At 36.5% G+C, this 18,902-nt stretch overlaps 1 protein-coding gene across 19 annotated transcripts in view; it reads right to left on the reverse strand.

Moving 5' to 3' along the window:
- NAALADL2 (N-acetylated alpha-linked acidic dipeptidase like 2) overlaps window positions 1–18,902 on the reverse strand; it is a 524,823-nt gene that overhangs the window by 86,922 nt on the left and 418,999 nt on the right. For 11 of the 19 annotated variants that reach the window (XR_011142818.1, XR_011142817.1, XM_068954255.1 and 8 more), the window contains one exon: window positions 16,676–16,825. The exons of 2 other annotated variants lie outside the window; for them this stretch is intronic. Coding sequence is in view for 15 of the 17 variants with exons in the window: in XM_068954255.1 (XP_068810356.1) it covers window positions 16,676–16,825 (150 nt within the window). In the remaining 2 variants the exon portion in view is untranslated. The remainder of the gene's footprint in view (window positions 1–16,675; window positions 16,826–18,902) is intronic. 6 more of the 19 variants (XM_068954250.1, XM_068954263.1, XM_068954264.1 and 3 more) reach the window with 1 other exon arrangement.

Below are 18,902 nucleotides of genomic sequence, written 5' to 3' on the forward strand. Positions count from 1 at the left end.
AGATATCTCACAGATTAATATATAGTTTATTATCAGCCATCTGGTAAACTCTTATTTTTAGAAGGTGTTACAGTCTGAAATAGATTTTTAAACAGATTTACTGCAAAGTGGATCATGCAGCACAGAATAGACCAAAACCAGAGCGTGGCTCTCAAATGTATGAGTTAAATTAAATCACTGGAATGGCACTGGGGATTAATGCATGGCATGTAGTATTTCACACTAATATAGGTCCTTGAAGCTGCAAATACTATAACCAGAAGAAAATGCATACCTCTGCATCTCACTAGCAGACTGACATTTCCCTATACAGACAAATGGTCTTGACATCTAATTAAACATTCCAAAACAAATCTGCAAAAGACTATAAAGTGGTATAAAAGCTGTTTTCCACTAATTATTAAAGAAATTAATATTAATTAAAGAAATAAAATGTGCATTTTTTTAAAATTAGTTTTTAAAAGGCAAAGCTTTGCAGTTTCCACAGCCTAATGCAAGTCAAAAGTCTCATCCCAAGTGAGAATGTTCCTACTGTGTGAAAATGGGCATGGCTGAAAGGAGGAGTTTCTGCCAAAAGCCTTTTCTTCGGTAATTTTACTATTTTACTAAAAAACTTTTAATAAAGGAACAAAAACAAACTTATTCTCTGTTTACGCTTCCTGCTAAGGATGTGCATTAACCTTGTGATGTCACCAGAAGCAGGCTGTAAATGCTGGAAGAAATAAGCAATGCCTGCCAAATCAGAATGCATAATTTATTTTATTATTATACTCAAAGGTACCCAGAAAAACTCCAGCCCACAGACAGGAAAAGAATGTAAGTACTTTTTATTCATATCCTTTAATGTAGTGTTTTCCTTCTTGCGTTACAAAGTAAATTGAAAATAATCCATATAAAGCTATAAATTCATAGAACACAGCATAAAGCAAGCAACTGGTAAGATATTGGGATGTTTGCATAGCTTTATTCCTCTCTAGAGACTTTCCTTGCTGTTTCTCAAATTGAAGGCAGAATAAGCAGTGTAAGTAGGAGTAAGCAGCCCAAGTCAGAAATCTGCAACCTCATAGAGCATCCTTCCAAACCTTCAAGAGGTTAGAAACAGGCAGCTCACTTCAGATTAATTACAGATAAAATACATTAATGACCCGGGTGCTTTTATTACATCTTATTTATGCATTATTTTTGAAAAATACCTTGAACTATACTAAGCCATACTTTAACTTCAGTGAAGGTACCCAAGGATCTCATTTGTATGAAAAGTAAATATCCAACTTACTATAGTTAGGGCAGAGAATAAATTCAGTTCCAGTTTGTTCTGAAATTAGTGACAAAGAGGGTGGCATCCTATGTGTTTCCAGCACGGACTGTGGACTCTGTTGCTCTCTCTACCACCACATCTTCCCAAACAGCATTTCTCTTACTTCTGGTCATGTAGCTCCTCTGAGAGAGCATTCCTTACTATAATTCATCTGATAGGAAGAAAATAAAGGAAACAAGTGTTCCTGCCTCATGCTTTTCTGCTCAAGTATGGCATTACAGTAGAATCATCCATTCCGAACTAATGCTCTGCAAAACACCACTGAAAGCTGGAGTTTGAAGTAAGTAGTGGCAAGAACATACATAGCAACTGTGAAAGAGGGGGAAAAACCCACAACATATTAACAGTCTGGAAATTTTCATGAAATTATAGTGCAGGAAGAAACTGTGAGTTGCAGTTAAGGTGACCTGTCAGAGAAAAAGAGGGAAAGTTTCCTCTACAACCTCATATAGACTAGACTCTCCTACACTGTATTGTAGATAAGCTTTTAATGTGATGACCTTACTAGGAGAAATGTACACCTAGAAAGGAACAATGTCTGTGTAACCCGTAAAATTTATACCAGACTGTATTTTTATTGTTCTTCTAACTACTTCTATGTTTTAATATATGATTATGGTATTAAAGGTGTATTTCAGGGAAAATATTCTCCAGGTAAGTCCACTCAGTACTGTAAGAATTATATTTACATAGGGACAGTAGAAAATACAGTGATTCGCTGAGGAGCCTAAAGGAGTCTGGTGCCTAACACCCAATTATATCCATTAGATAGGACCTGCCAAGTTAAGTGCTTTATTGGTTTAGAGCCATATGCTGTAAAAGAAGTTCCAAGCAAATCAGTGGTGAGGATTTAAAAGCCGTTTGGGAAGTTTTGTTCCAGCAATTCATGAGCTATTGAAAAATAAGTAAAAAAAAACAAAAAACAAAAAAAACAGTATAACCCTTTGCGCATCTGTGATTTAAAGGCCAGCAGATCTAACAGAGAGCAACCCTTTGCACATCTCTGATTAAAAGGCCAGTAGATCTAACAGAGGGCAAAGACTAGATGATATAAAAAATTACTTACATTTTAACTGATTTTCATTAACTATGTATCATTGCCTTTTCAACAGTGAAAAGATGGAACTGAGCACAGATATTTCTTAAAGAACTCATATAGAAACTTTTCAATGTTGTAGAATGGTTAGCTCTAAGATTAATGGTATTTATTGAAATTATTCCCAATTAGGTACTGTTTTACCAAAGCAGTAACAAAAGTGGCAGCACAATCACTGACAAATCTCTTCATCTTAGATATATACTCAAAACATCTCCTAACAGAGCTGCCATTCCTTCATAACGGTGGAACAATTCACTGCTGTCTTTTATCAAAAAGTAAGGACAGTTCAGGTGACTTATTACTTGCAAGAACTTTGCTTATTCAGCTTTTAAAAATTAACTTCTAAGTTGCGATCCAATAGTTAGCAATCTTTTCCATTACTATCTGGGTGTAGTTTACTGGTGGTGGTGGGGTTCTTTCTTCAAGACTGACCAACTATAAAACCTAGGAAAACATTAAAAACTATTTTTCTTTGTATAATGACTGTTATATTTTTGCTATCATCTTTGTTTTCGGCCACTTCCTATCACTTCTTGCTTTTTTTTTTTTTTTTTTGCAATTGTTAAAATAATTTTAATGCTGCATGCATTTTATTTGAGGAATAGAATTTTAAATCAAGATAGAAGAACAGTTATATTAGAAGTGCACTCATGATTCCTCTCCTCAAAAGAAATAATACTAAATTTAACAAGAAAATCACAACTAAAAGAATGCATTTATACTTTGAGTGTCAAAGCAGAGCAGCAGCATTACACTCAAAATCCTGACGAAATGCACTAATGAAACTGCCTACTAAAATGACTGAATAAGAAATCACAATACCATGTGAAAGTAAGGGCACAGGTGCCATCGTAATACCAACATATGAAGTAGGTAAACACAGCACTATTATTTTTAAAAATACATATTTTTACCTCGAAATTATTACCTAACTCTTGCTCACCACTTCCATTCCAAAGATTTCTAATATTTTTAAGCGAGACATTTATTCCCTATTCTCCCTTTTATGGGGTGGGGGGAGGAGCAGGGGGGAAGGGGAATGATAAATAGAGGTGAAACAGCTGAGGAAACTCACCTTGTTTGCCAATTGCAGAAAACTTCAATTTTTAGTGCATCTGAAAATTTGAAAACTTTTTTTGATGTTTCACAAGAGGTCATAATCTTATACTGCTAGTGCAACAAAGCCAGATTTACTGCAGAGGGAGGGGAGAAGAAAGAACTGAAATAATGAGATTTCAATAGGGTGAAAAATATCATGGTATCTTTCTAGTGTCAGGAAAGATTTCTCTTCCTCTTAGCTTTTATTAAATGTTGTACTTCTATCACAGAGGCACTCCTGTCACTTTAATCAATCTTCCAGTGAAAATTTTATCCTAACAGATTTACTTTGTGTTATACAGCACCACTAATGGACAGATAAGGACATTTTTTGCACATTTCAGAAATGCTAGAAAGGCTAATTAAAAAATATTAGTTTTGCATTTTGTTCGAGTTATCCTAAAGGCCTAAAGAATTTGCACCATTTTGAAAGCCAATATTGCAAGGATTAAAATCTAAAATCACCTACAAATGTGGGCTCTTCTTAGAACTCGTACAATATCCTAAAATTACCTTCTCAGTTTCAATTGAATTAATGGAAGAACAGGAGACTGCCATTTATCTCTAAAAGTCGGAAGTGAGTCTTTCACAAAGTGATTAGAAGAATCTTGAGTTTTCAAAAGTTAAGATATTTTTAGGAAGCCTGAATGCTTATCTTGTGGTAAAAATAATCAAAAATGTTCCAGTATTCTTTCCACTGACTTTACTGAGATCAGGTCCCAAGAAGGATCATGGGCAATCTAGCAATGGGATACTTTTACTGTATTGCTCAAATCAAGGACTTCTGATTCAGGCGTACAACCTGGGGATGTGTTTGTTACATGAGAACTGGTAACAGTCTACCCTGCAGCACGAGAACAGTGAAGGAATTTCTCCCCCTCAACAAACTGCTGTGGGACACAAGAGGCAATGCAGGACACTGTTTAAAAGGCTGAACTCAGCCTGTCTCTGTCCTAAACCAGATATATACAAGCAGACTCCACTCTAGAAGATTGCTCTATGGTGCAGCTGTGCAGTAAAGGCTAATGCTGAAAGCCTTGTGGAAAATACATCACCATGCTAATCCAGCTACGCAACCTTTAGATGACAGCCTGCTTGCATCCATCAGTAACAATAAAAACTAACTTACCCCCCAACCAAGAAACCAATACTAATCTTTTCAAAGCAAATATTTATCAAAAGCCTTATCAAATGATTTTTAAATCATGGTAAATAAGATACACCAAACATTATAAAGCTTTCTTGCAAGGTACTCATGCATTTTATCTGGACTACCAACTAACCACTGATTAACTTATTCTCATTTACTGAACATTCATCAGACAAAGTATAACTGACTCAAATCCCAGCCTTTTGACAGCCCAGTGATCTTGAGAATTTTTTAAATGTTAAAAGACAAAACTGACTGCCGCACTACTAATATCTGCTGACATAAAACAGTTTCTGATACTCTTTCTAGCTACTCAGCCAGAAGACTCTGGGCTCTGTTGAGTTTAGCAACTCAGAACAACAACGGTATAATGTTATCATGAACGCAACATGCCACTTACTCCTCTAAGGAGGACAGATAAATCAGTGCCTCCTATCCTGAGGTAATACTTGTTTTCAGTAGTTAAGCTGCTTCAGGAAGCTATCAAACAGAAGCAGTAATTGACCTCTAAGGGAATTTCTCACATATTTTCCCATATGCCATTGACCCTGTTCACATCAACATTGTCTTTCTTCCACCAGCTGTCAACAGTCCTCAGCCAATTCCAAGCGCATGGAGAACCTGTGAGAAGGTCTGCAAGGAAAGGGTTTATGGCAACAGTCTGCACTCATGCAGTGTAATGCTAAAGAAGCCGTGCTTTTTTTACACTGTATGGCAGACTTATATACAGGATTTTCCCCTCCTGGATGCACTGTGGAACATCTGGAACATCAAAGCACTAAGATTTGTTAGATCAAATAGATTCTTGCCTTTTGGAGCAAAGAAATGTTATCTGTGTAATTTTTGTATCTTATCACTGTATTCCACAGGCAGCCTTGGCATAACAGTATTCACCAGTGGACTGCCAGGTTGCTTCTCCTCATGCATCTGCTGGGACTAAACCCAGCTGGGATGTCATAATATGATTTCCATGATAGCAATGTCCACAGCTTTTTTTTCTCAGCTCAGAAGATAGCTCAAGTTTTTGATCAGCAGAAAATCATGAAGAAGCTCGAATTCAAGTTCCCCATGTAGTGAGACATCCTTCATATCTTCAGATTAAATCCTGTTGGAGAATGTCCAATCCCTGCCATTATTTCACAGGAAAAAAAACCCTAATTTTCCATACTGATCAGTGACGAAATACTCTATAAATCAGTGTACTTCACTATTACATTAAAAAAAAAAAGTTCCCACAGTATTAGGCACTAAGGCTCAGAAATTAAAAACATTAACTACACTCATAGGAGCTTGGATAAAAACTACAAAGCACATAATTTCTTTTGCTTCATGGCAGGATATTATCACCAACTGGCAAAAAAGAAAACAATCCAGAAACAAAAATAAACCCAGAACTTTTTCCTTCACTATCTTATTGCATAACTTGCTCACTTCCAGCTTCAGACCACCATTCTGGTCTACACAATAAGGTTTTTCTAAGACATACCAGATGATTTTGTCAGAAAAACGTCACTCCTTCTAGGTAATGTGAATTGGGAGAAAATGCCATTTTCGAAGGGTGGCATCCAACTCATGCAATAAATGCCATATAAAAAGAGGACATCAGTTTCATCAGCATTAGTGAAATAACAAAGACTCTCTACCATGAGATTAAGTAACTATATATTCACATTGTTCAATAAAACAATTCACACAGCTGAAACTCAAATGTGTTTTGGCTTGTAAAATACTGAGCCATTAACCTTAGCAATGTCAGCATGCTCTCACTACCAAATTCAACTAAATGAGCATCCAAGGGAATATGTAAGAACACATTTCAGACAGACTAATGTATTAATGTATTACTGGTGACTACTAAACTGAGTAACCTCGAATGTACTGAAGGATTTAGAAAGCACTAGTATATCCTAAAGACAGACAGAAAAAAAGGAAATCATAGCGGTCAGATGAAACGTAGGACGATTGAAAGAAGCACAACTATTAGAAAAACATTATAGCCCGTAAGTGGAAAAGGCAAGACACATGAGTACCTGTCATTTGCACCTACCCTCACGACTAGTCCCAAGAAGATCTGCTGGAGATAGTTTGGACTTTTTTTTTTTTTTTTTAAACAAACACATTGGCAATTTCTCTCTTGTCCACAGAAAACAATGAAACCTCTCTCTGCACCATGGTGCATCTAACACTCTTGTTACATAAACAGTTCTACTCCAATGTCCATAAAATATCCCAGGAGTAAATTCAGCAGAACCAAACTCTCCACTGACAGCTTAGAAAGGATATCTTGAGTTCCCAAGCAATCTGCCGCCATTCTGAAGGTGACGTACAGCTGCCCCTTTGCACAGATTCTTTCAGCTTCTGGTAGTCTAAACACACTTGTACTTCACTCCTCTCCTGAAATACATGCATAGAACGTCTTTTGTAACTTCTCATGGGCTAGGTTCTCACCAGCTATGTAGCTCCTTAGGAAGTTGAACATGTATCAGGAAAAGTTCAACATATATCAGGAAAGAAGGGGAGGAGGAGGAAAGTGGGGAAGAGAGCAGTGGATGAAACATTACTCATGTTTAGATCGAACCTAAATAAGAAAGGCAGAGTCATTATTTAGCAGGAAAGGCTACCAAATTGCAGATAATCACAGTAACACACTACTATTATGCAAGCTTCTTGTTAGTCTAGATACAGATTGGGAAATGCGGGTTTCATTCAGGGTAGGAATGTCTTCCAGTTTGAATTAAGAGTCCTGGCTGCTACCATAGCATCTGTTTTTCAGAGACTCATATGAAATTATTCAGGATAAATGCGTTCTGCAAGACTAATGCCACAGGAGAAGGGGATGCTGATGCCCAATGCTAGTTACAAGCTATGTTCTCAATGCTAGATCCATGGTGAATGTTCCATCACAGTATGCAAGACTATGGCCTACTTTGATCTTTCTAAGAAAATGATGCCATGATGCTATTTATTTCTACCTAAAGCCCTCGATCAATACATTTAGATCCAACAAATGAATTGGCACTTGATCACATAGAGTCCAAGAGGATATAAATAATATCAGAGAAAAGACAGCATAAAATTCACCAGAACAGCCTAGTCAGCTGTAGATCATCAAAGTAGTTGGTCAGAAATCTTGAGATAGGAAAGAGTAGAGACTGAAGGACAAACTAAAAGAGGAGGAGGAAATGATCTGTAGCTGGAGTACCGGTGGGATTAATAATGAGATACAGAACACTGAGATAACTGCATTAAAAATACAGAGATCAGAAAGAGAACATTGATCACTTTTAAGCACTGTAACTGTTTGACCAACAAACTATATTAGTGATACAAAAATGGTTTTCAGTAAAGGACATTATAGATCAGACAAACCATGATTGGTTTAGATATATGCACACACATACCTTTTTCACTTTACACGGTGTTTACTGGACAAAGCTAGATCAGGCTGTGCTGCCTTCCATAATGCCACCTCAATTCACTATAAATACATATAAAATAATGCTTCACAAGAACCTTACCAGAGAGAAGGTAAGAGAATATTGTCACAAATTTACAGTGACAGATATCAAGGTTTCTATCAAGGTTTGTTCACAGTATGTCCAGCTGCTTCATATTAAAACACATTTTACATTCTCAAGTAAATTGCAGGTCAGATGTTGCAGCTAAAAGATAGAGGTTGAGTCACTGGCGATTATCTGTCCTTCTCATGAAGCTGCGCGTTGTTTACTGACTGTTTTCAGTTTTGTTGACATATTCAGCCCATTCTGTATCAAACTGTTCTTTCAAAGAAATAGTAGCTTTGGAGAAATTCTGACAGCCAGATAAATGGTTGTAGCTCACTGTTAGGCAGAAATGAGCTTTATTTTCACGGCTTGTTTTGTGAAATCTAAGATACGGTGTTGAGGAAGTTGTAATTGTTAGGGACATAGGTATTCATTTGCAATTAGAGTCAGTGGCCATCAACTACTCTACTGAATTACCTTTGTTGTGATGACTGATAATGCAGTTGCAAATTTGAAAATAAAAATAACTCTGAGCACTTCCTACAAGTTCCACTTAAATTAAACTTCCCACTAAGGCTAATTACTTAGACATTTTCACTGAATTAAAATAAATAATATAAATATCATGTCAAGGTCAGACCTGAAACTGATTCAGTTCTGTGAATCAATAATGATAGGGAACAGAATGACCCATTCACCAGTGGGACAAAGATAATGGTTCATGGTGTGGTTAACACATGAGGTTAATCATTGCTAAACACTAATTCAGGGAATGCAAAGCATTATTCCTTCTTTGTTGCTAAAATTCTTCTAAGTCAACATTTATGGAGCGACCATGTTCTCCCCTCTCCACTTATTCCCCCAGTTATTACAGGAGAGTTATCAATGACTTAAATCTCCTTCAAGTGTGATTTGTTTAGAAAAAAGACATTAACAACTTAGTGTAAAACAGAACACAGGACTCTTAATTTGGATATGCATACAGATATTAATATATTTAAGGTGCAAATACAAGAATCCACAGCGCTGGCCTCCTCAGACAGTAGCAAAAACGCAAAAAAAGAGAAAAGTTGTCTTAGTCATTGATGGTCTTTGGTGCAGAATTCATCCAGACTGCAGTTCTGGGGACCAGATGATGTCTCAAGAGAGGAGACAATAACCTGCTTGATCAGGTCCACATACCACAGAAAAAAAAAGTCTGATCTACTCTGTTTAGGACTAGTCAATGGAGAATGGAATAATCAGCTTTAAGAGCTTTAAGAGGTGCTGATGCAACCCAAGAGAGACATACCTTCTTCTGCTTTTCAAGACTGCAATTCTCTCTTTTAGACTGTTGGAACTATACTGATTAAATCAATGAATCAGAGGTCTAATACTTATCACATTAGTCAACACAGACTGAGGATGGTAATCTTGGCTTTCAGTCAGTTTGGAAAGTCGCCACTTTTACTGGCAATTCTTTAACAATATTTGTCATTAAATACAAATATTGACCATATTCTAAACCACCAGTCACAGGTCTACATTCTTCTTAAGGCAGAGAGGGCTCTTGGTCACTTAGGACATAAAACACAACTTGTGGCACAGCAAGAACCTTGTTCACCCCCACCCTCCGTCCCATATACTCTTTAAGAATCCCTTAACATTCTTTAGGAGTTGCTCATCGATACAGAATTGAAGAAATACTGTTTAGTTTTTACCTGGGTGAAAATCATCCTACTCTCTGCAGCAAAGCTGAGCCAATACTGGTCCTTACACCATACAGGTTAACTAAAATACTCTTTTGTTTATTGATTCTGTTTATACTATAACAATCCATAAACCAAAGAAATCATCGCAACTCTAGCTGGGCAGAGTGAACAAGGAGGGAGGACACACCTTGCTCCCTTGTGCTACCACATCCACAAGAAACAAGCTGCAGCAGGGAGCAGAGCTTCTTAGATTTTAGTGTGGTCTATCCAGATGACTGGATAGAGGGCTGAACCTTTACACACTGCCACTGCACAGAATTTCCCCGTGCCACCCTGATTTCTACGAATTTGTATGTTCGGTTTAAAACTTTAAAGTGATACAAAAACAAGAAATAAAACAGCTGAAGGACCCTGCAGCACAGAATTAAAATGGAGTTCCTACTCGCTGACACCAGAATCCCACAACTTAAAGACATTTGGCATTGTCCCCACGCCAAATGCAGCCAAAATACAGATAAGCACCACTTCCCCATTCACTCTTTTAAGACACAAGCCAGATGCAGTGAGGAGCACTCCACGCTGCCTAAGCCTTCCCTAGACACTGACACAAACACATGAAAGAGATGAAAGCAGCATACGACACCTGAGTTATTTCTCAGCAAACTAGACCCTAAATTCTCTCCATCAAGGACAGCTCCTCCACTTGTTTCATGATAACAAAGAACTGGAAAGCTTTTGATTTATTCTGAAAGAAGTGCATAGTAAGTAAAGCCTAAGCATGTAAATAGTGAAATAAAGAAGCTACAATAAACTTCCCCAAAGAATGATGAAAAGAAAGAAAAGGAGGGGAAAGGAGGAGGCAGGAGGAAGAGGAAAGAGATAGATAGTAAAATGAGTGAGAAGCCACATTCATTGAAGAGTTAAGATTTAGTAGCCTTTGTTTTACACCGGTGTGGGGAAAAAATCACTTTTAAGAGCCCTAATGAAATTTGAAAGTTACCTTCAAAAAGTTATGCATATTTCAACAGAAATAAAAATCATTATGCATTCTCTCTAAAGAGGATACAATCTCAAACTGTCAAAATTCTAAACTCTTCTACATATATTACATACAAGTGCCTTCTATAAAGAAACCTCTTTTCATTTTTCTTCTAAATTAGCTTAGTGGTCCATGCTATTACACTATCTTGGTCTACCCTGTGAATAATGTGACAGGTAATTTTTATACTTCTTGCCTGTATTTTAGTTTGACTGAAGATACGGAAAACAACTTTTATGACCTAGGTGTAAAAATAAATGTTCTGTAAGCCCTGCATAGCCAAACTTGGACAGCTACCATTAAATATTTCATACTAAATATGCACCCATCAATAAATAATAAAAAATAAATACACTTTTTTTATAACGTGCACTAAATTTTTTCCCCATAACAAAATGATAACGCTAGCATTGATGCAACCTGCCATGTTACTGCAGAAGGAATTCAAGATTCTGTGTTATCAGACTAGAATCATTATGTAATGGGATACACTGAGAAGGTTGACTAGCATATAGATAACATACAAAATTATCTAGCTATAATTTTAAAAATTAGATTCCTCATGAAACTGTAGACTGCTATACTAAAAAAACATGATGGTTAACAATCTATTTCAATCTTGAAAAAAGCTCAAAATAGTCCTGCGCCAGCTTATGTGCAAATGAGTAGCAGGTCTTCAAAATGCTAAACAGTCTAATATCATTTAATTTATAATGTGCAAGAAATAATCAAATCTCTAACTGAAACCATGGCAAATCCATATTATATTTCCTCTTGTACCCAACCATCAGGCAGCCATATTAAGGTTATTTATATGCACCACAAGAGCACACTACATGTTGAAGGTGGTCCACAAGTAAGAGGGAAAATGTTAGGGGGTGATGCTCATGTAGAACGAAAAATGAGGCAAAACTTACAGAAATAGCAGAGAAAAATAAGAGAAACAGAAGAAAGTTGAAAGAGGAGGTACGGATGAACTTCTGAAATTTTGACAGAGTCTCTGTCAGGTAAAACTATGGCTAGAGATAGAGTAACAAAAATTTTTCCATACCGTGCTGTTGTTCCCTGTATTATATTTATATAATTAATGCAGTATAACAATGAAAGGAAGTACCTACGCCAAATAAGTTTCTGAGAAAGGCCAGAGACACTGCTGACACCCTACTGCAAATGCTGTGTTACATCTTTTTCTGCAGGTACATTTTAAGACATAAAATTAACGTTAATCTGCTTCAAGTAAACCAGCAGAAAGTTTTCTGAATGAGTGAGCTGACTCGGTAATTACAACAGCATGGAATATCACGTGTCCTCTGTCCATATGACTCAAATAGAGACACACATACTCACAGCACAATCTTTTTTTCTCCTGTCCACATTTATAGGGCCATTAAAATAGCAGGATTAGAAATTCCAGGTAGAAAATATAACTTATTTTTATCTCAGAGTTTGAATGATACTCTGGGATATGCCTCCCTCTTCCTTCACAAATAACATGCCTATTTGAGCACACCAGTCTTAAATAACTGATACTATGAGCAGATGGATACAGCCCTCATCAAAATACACCCCAGCACATTCAGCCCCCTTCTCAATACATACTGTCTGAAATCACCCTCTCTATAACAAGCAGCTGTGTAAACAACTTACATTTTAAATTACATTTTTTCAATAAGAAGTGATGCTTCTATTGCAGCTAGAAAGTAATGGGACAAAAACCCCTCAGATCCCCAAGAGATTTACTTTACTCCCTGAAGTAGAGCTGATCTACTTTGTTGAATACAGCCACAACTCCAGTATTAGCTCTGTGATGACGTTCATCTTCCATATAAATTTTTGAAAAGTCTGTAGATAAACAAAATTGTACCAAAAGTTGAAACTTTCACAAATTTCAATAAACAATCATTATCACTTCAATAACTCACTCTTTTAGAATCACTCTCATGTTTAGGTTTGAAGCCTTTTACCAAAGGGGTTACACTGTTTCATTATACAAATGCGTACACATGATGGAGCATATTTATGCATTATATTTAATATACCATTTATTGGTTTGAAGATAACACTGTCATACAAACATTACTAATATTTCCAAGGGTACAGAAATGCTCCACATATGGAAAAAAATATTCAAAATTTACTCTTTGCATTGTCATTCCTGACGTATCAATGTTTATATGATCAAGGAGGTCCACTGATATTTTAGCTCTTAATGCAGTATAGAGAGTAAGAAAGCTGAATCTGTGATCGGATGGATATACCTCTTCCTTTAAGCTCCTTTCTTATGATGAGGTAAAGCAAAGTAAAAATGTGTCTAATACTACTCCTGACTGAAATGAGGACTGATAAGACTACTAGTCACGGGCTTCCAAGTTATCAGAGAAGCTCAGATTCAAGCTCAGCATCTTCTCTCTTACTGGAGGCTCTACATGGTGACATGGATGGAAATGGACCATTAACTTGAATAGCCTGGACAACTGCTTGCTTCTTGGCATGACCCCTTCTGTAAGTAAAGAATCTATGTTATTAGAAACAGCCGATCAGTCTTGTGACTTAAATGCTGACTCTCTCTTAATATATTACAAATCAGAAATGTGACCCTCACATAAAAAGGCTTTACTCTTACTGGTAAACCCCGTGCACTGCAGATTAGGGGGGAAAGGCTTCCTTCTGCAGCTACATAAGAATCCCTGGGATTTGAGTTAATCTTACTTTTTTTCCCAAGTGAAAAATTCTTCCAACTTACTGGTAGACTAAAATGTTGTGTATTTTCTGCTAGTAAATAAACAAACTGCATTTTACTCAGTGCATTTTTATATTAGTGGCTGAGTACTCAGAATGCACTTTACTAGCTTACAGATCTGACCACAGGTGCTTGCCATGCAGATTTCACCTCCCTGAGGCTGTGCTTCAGTGTATCGGGTAATTTCAAGCAAGACAGTTTTACTTACTCTTCTGGTCTGAATGTTTCCTCTTACAACTTTATTTCCTCTTATTTACTCCTCAGGTTCCTGCCAATGAGCAGTTTTTACAACCTTTTCTCTGAGGACTGGCATTATGCTTACTGCATAAGAAATGCATTTCTAGAGCTGACCTGTAACTGCTGCTCTGCAGACAGACTACAAGGCACAAGTCTTCGTCTATTTTGCTGTAAAAACAGGTTTTTTGAGTGTGGAATAGTTCCTACATGAAAAATACCCATTTTATGCGACACTGTATGCTGTTTAACAGGTGGATAAAACAAAAAAACTAGTGTATATTCCAAAATAAAAGACATCTCTGAGTAGGTCACGGAAGTGGAAGGTGCAGTAAAGGAAAGCAACCTGGTAAAAGGATAGTCTACAGTAAGACTTCAAAACATCCAGTTTCTGAAATCTGTCTTCTCAAATCCAAATCTAGTTTTGCAGTAAAGCTAACAAAAAGCAAACATTACTTAAAAGCAACTGACAGGAAAGAGTTTCCAGTTCCTCTTTCGTACAGTTTCTCTTCACTGGGTTTACAGATCCACACCAGTGAATTACTAACCAGAAGTAGTATCAAAAACACAGTTACCATAGTGACGAGGCATAGTTTTAAAAGATATATGGCTTGGAAACAAAAAACAAACAAAACCGTGCCGACACCGCAACAGATTATTTTAAGTCACTGGCGCACACAGTAGAACTTTCTACAATGTTTAGTAGTACAGCTGCAAGTCCAGAATAATTTCTGTCTGTCTTAGAGTAGCACTATCTCTGCTTGATACAAAAAGCAGAATTCACAAACTGTCCCCAGACTGCTTGCCTGGTATAACATAGCATACTACATGAGACGGGAGCCAAAGTTTTAAGGAAATGTTAATAAAGCACTAGAATAAATAACAAATAAAAATAAGTAACAAAGAATTCAAATTTAATCACTCTGTTTAACTGCACTTTTATATAAAAATCACATCTACCTGCCAACATAAATTTACACACTTTGCTAACAGACCTATTTCTTACATAAAAGAGGTATCATGAGGTCAAGACATCCTATAGTCTGAGAGGTGCAGTACATGACCTTCAAGACAGAAGATTACAGCTATGGTTATTCAAGGAAATGAATTTGTAAGAAGGGCAAAAGCTGAATTTGCAACGGAAAATCAAATACACTGTGTGATATTAAAAAATAAATGAAAACATTTTCTTTTGAAAGTTTAATTATATTGCTGAATCGTTTTAAGAGACAAAAACATATAGCTGTAAGGTTAACATCTTTTGTAGGACTGAAAAATAGCCAAGGGAACCTTTGGTGTTTATATTTTAAATGTTGCTGGGAAAGAGTTATTGTTTTGATATACTCAAGTTGATTTATTCTGATGCCCTACAGATCCTGTATACACAGATCTGGAATTAGAACTGTATGGAAGAGCTGCTAAAGCAATAGCAGAAATGTGCACTGGACCACAAGACTGTCATAAACACTGTCTTCCCATTTTCTTTACAATCGTTGCACTGCATTTAATGTGCAACAAAATCCTTTGCCCAATAGGTACAATGATGTTGACAAATGGAAAAGTCTCCTAATTTATTTAAATTCTTGCCTCATCTATCTTAATTTACACCACAACATCACAACAATGGCTTCAATATTTGGCATATTTTTGGTTTTTTTGGTGTTTGTGAAATAGAAGCATATTCGCATGCGGTGTCAGAAAGTGTTCCAGTTCTACTACACAGTTTCAGCTTTGCTGCTAAACTTGGAAAGATGGGCACATGCGTAGATATGCACGGAAGGGCAATGAAGGAACTATGAAGTCAACACAGCTGCATTTAAAAGAAAACACACACCATTTTTCATGACCACTCTGTCTAAATGGCAAATTTTCACTTGTAAATTATTAGCTGTGTTTAGTTTGATAAAAAGGGAAGTGTCTGTTTTTCAGATAGCAATAGTATGGCTCAACTTGGCCACAAAAAATCTGCCTTTTAGAATTTTTAATTGTGTGATCATATTAATATGATAGAACACACATATGTTTATATAGGTATTTCAGAAACAGCTAGTCTTTCTGTCTCATAACTCTGTTTTCCATGCACACATAGGTGGAAGCCTAAAAGAAATAGTGTGTTTCCTCTCAACTTGAGCCAGTCTGTGGCTCTTGAAATAATTAACGCCAGGCTTCCTGATCCTCAATGAACTTAACTGAGGTTAAGTAAGTATAACCTATAGTAGTGAAGGATGAGGAAGGATAAAGTTTTCTAACAGCTTGTCCTTGTCTAATTCCAACCTGGTCTCTCTCTGCTTACCTTGTGGATAACAGAGGGCGATGGCTTGAAAAACAACACGGTGTTTTGAAGATTCTCACCAAGCATACACATCTTTAAATCAGCATACATAATCAAGTCAGATTTTGTCCACAGTAGGAAAATGGATATAAAACTTATTTTGAAGGTTGTCTTGCCTTGTCTTACCACACAGGGGAAAAAATATATATATATATCAAAATTAATTTCTCCTACGTGGGAAGCAACCTTGAAAGTTTGTTTAATTAATATATAGCCCATAATATCATCAGTAATACAACATTCTTATACTATCCTGCAATTTTTTGTTTTTGTTTTAAACACTTATATGTTTGTCCGAATGCTGTACCCCCATAAATTCTGATGTGTTCAAGTCCTGTGGAAATCCTCTGAAGATCTAAAAAAATATACTAATATAACTTTCCACTGCAACACAATTGGTACAGAAGGGTATAAACTGAGAAAATCTAATTCAGTCTTTCTATCTTCAGTTTGTCTATGTTTATTTGCAACTACCTCTGATGTTTTGACGTCCTCATAAGAAAACCGCGTGGCTGGTACTCCAAGATGGTTGATGAAATAATCTGAATCCCCCTGTATCTGCACAGAACTCACATTAGATCTGGGACATTTTGTCTTTTCCATACAGTTGAAGCTCTGGCTCTGAAAAACAAACACAAATGAAAATTCTACTTACTTACTTGTAAGCAGATTCTGCCAACTCATGTCAATATCTAACATTTGCACAGCTTGCATAGGCCTGAAGCGTTTTAAAAACAGGCCAGAACTTAAAACTGGTGCAAACAGGTGTTAGCTGATTCATACTTAGAAGGAAGTAAGGCTACAAATCCTTCATCCTCTACTGATACACATTAGAGTCTTTGGGATAGCACATAGCAGAGAATGAAGACTGGGCTGCCATGAGGCTGAGTCTTTCAAAAAGGACAGTGAATGTCATACTTAATTAAAATGGTAGGAGGGGCAAGGGAGGGGAAGAAGCCTTTGGTAAACATGTGAAATTACCCATACTGAGCAGATGGGAAGTTATCACGCTGCCTTTCCAGAGCATGCTAAGAGATCTTTAATGTCTAGAAAAGGAATCCGTTCTTTACTCAGGTGATAGCACACTCTCTAACAACAAAAAGTTGAACCAGATCATCATATATAAAATATCCACAAACCATGAAAAGCTGGCAATATAAAGAACTTGCTGCTATTGTAGACTAGGGGTTAAGAGAAAAATGGAATGAAAAGACTGAAAATACATAAATATGCATTTTCTGGGTAATTGCTTAAAATAATTCTACCTAGTGACATGTTTACATTTCTTCCACAGAAGTATTTAATGCTGAAATCTTAGCAATGTAACTGCAATAAATGTTAAGATGAAAGCTGGAAAATAATCCCAAGACTAAGTATGAGCACCACATAATAATTTAGCTTCAAATTCAAATACACTAGGATATTAAACACTTAGGCCGTAGGCACAAAAGCTTTTAACACATTATAGAAGACCGTGGTTTTTTTGAAGACTCTTAAAAGGGTTAAAGTACTACAGATTATTTATATTAGGCTGGCATAATACAGTATAACATGACTTCCTCAGACCCACCTACTAAATCACTAGCTTACTACAAGAATAGCATGAGATTTGTCCTCCTTTAATAGTAGCATACACCTGATTTTATGTATTAAAGTTCCGGGGTTTAGTATGGAAATGTTTTAAGAGTTACAAAGTGAGTCAAATCTTAGTATTAAAACTTCACAGTTTTGCCTCAGTGCTATGAAGCATGCAATTAGATACTACTATCCAGTATGAGTAAGGGCCCAGATTCTCACTCTAAGCTATTTTAAAACAACTTCCCGAAATAGCTTCCATTTAATGAGTATTTTTTGAAACGTGGCTATAACGCTATACTCTCTCTCTTTTGTTAAAAGTTTCTCCTCCCCCCATTCTTACATTCATGCAGGGCACAGCAGTGTGAAAATCCACCTAAAAAGACTGACCTTCATAGTCAAAGGAGAAACAAAACATCTCTTCTGCATGTATAGTCTACCTCTTCGTGAATTATATCCCCTCTAAAGATATCAATGGAACAACATGATTTGCAGCAGCAAAAATCCTGGCTTTGTATGCCGTATTAAGAAAAAAAAATTAGAACGAATTAAACAGTAGAGTAGCAGCAATATTAGATGTCACTTTTAAGTCACAGTTGTTAAAACATTTCAGATAGAAGGTTTTTTTTTAATTATTTTTTTAAGATTTTCATTTAATTTTTCTTTAGACTTTTTAAAAAGATTTTTAACGTGATGGCATCTCTTTAATTACAACTTTTGTTTCTCTGCTTCACTCAGCACCTCCTTTACAGCCTTTAGAAGGAAGTTTTCACACACATTGCAAAGTCATGTAACAGCATCCCAGTATGGCTGTCCAAAGACATGCAAATCGACCCACTGTCTACTATTATGATATCAGCCAGATCCTGTACTGCAAGTGTCGGGACAGGTGGTCTGTTGATTAAGGTGCTCAACTTTCTTGTGATTGACCAAAAAAGATAAAGCAAGCTCTGTTTTTCAAATAGTTGGGTTTCTTGGCCACATACTGCAGTACAAAGCAGTCTGTGTTTCACCATCACTTTCAATGTCTTCACTCTGTGGGCTCCCTAAGACTGAACAGCTATTCTATCACATAGTCTCATTACGGTCAGCAACCTCGTATTTGAAAGACTGAAGTTACAGC

This window comes from Struthio camelus, chromosome 9 (assembly GCF_040807025.1).
Source record: "Struthio camelus isolate bStrCam1 chromosome 9, bStrCam1.hap1, whole genome shotgun sequence".
NCBI lineage: Eukaryota > Metazoa > Chordata > Aves > Struthioniformes > Struthionidae > Struthio > Struthio camelus.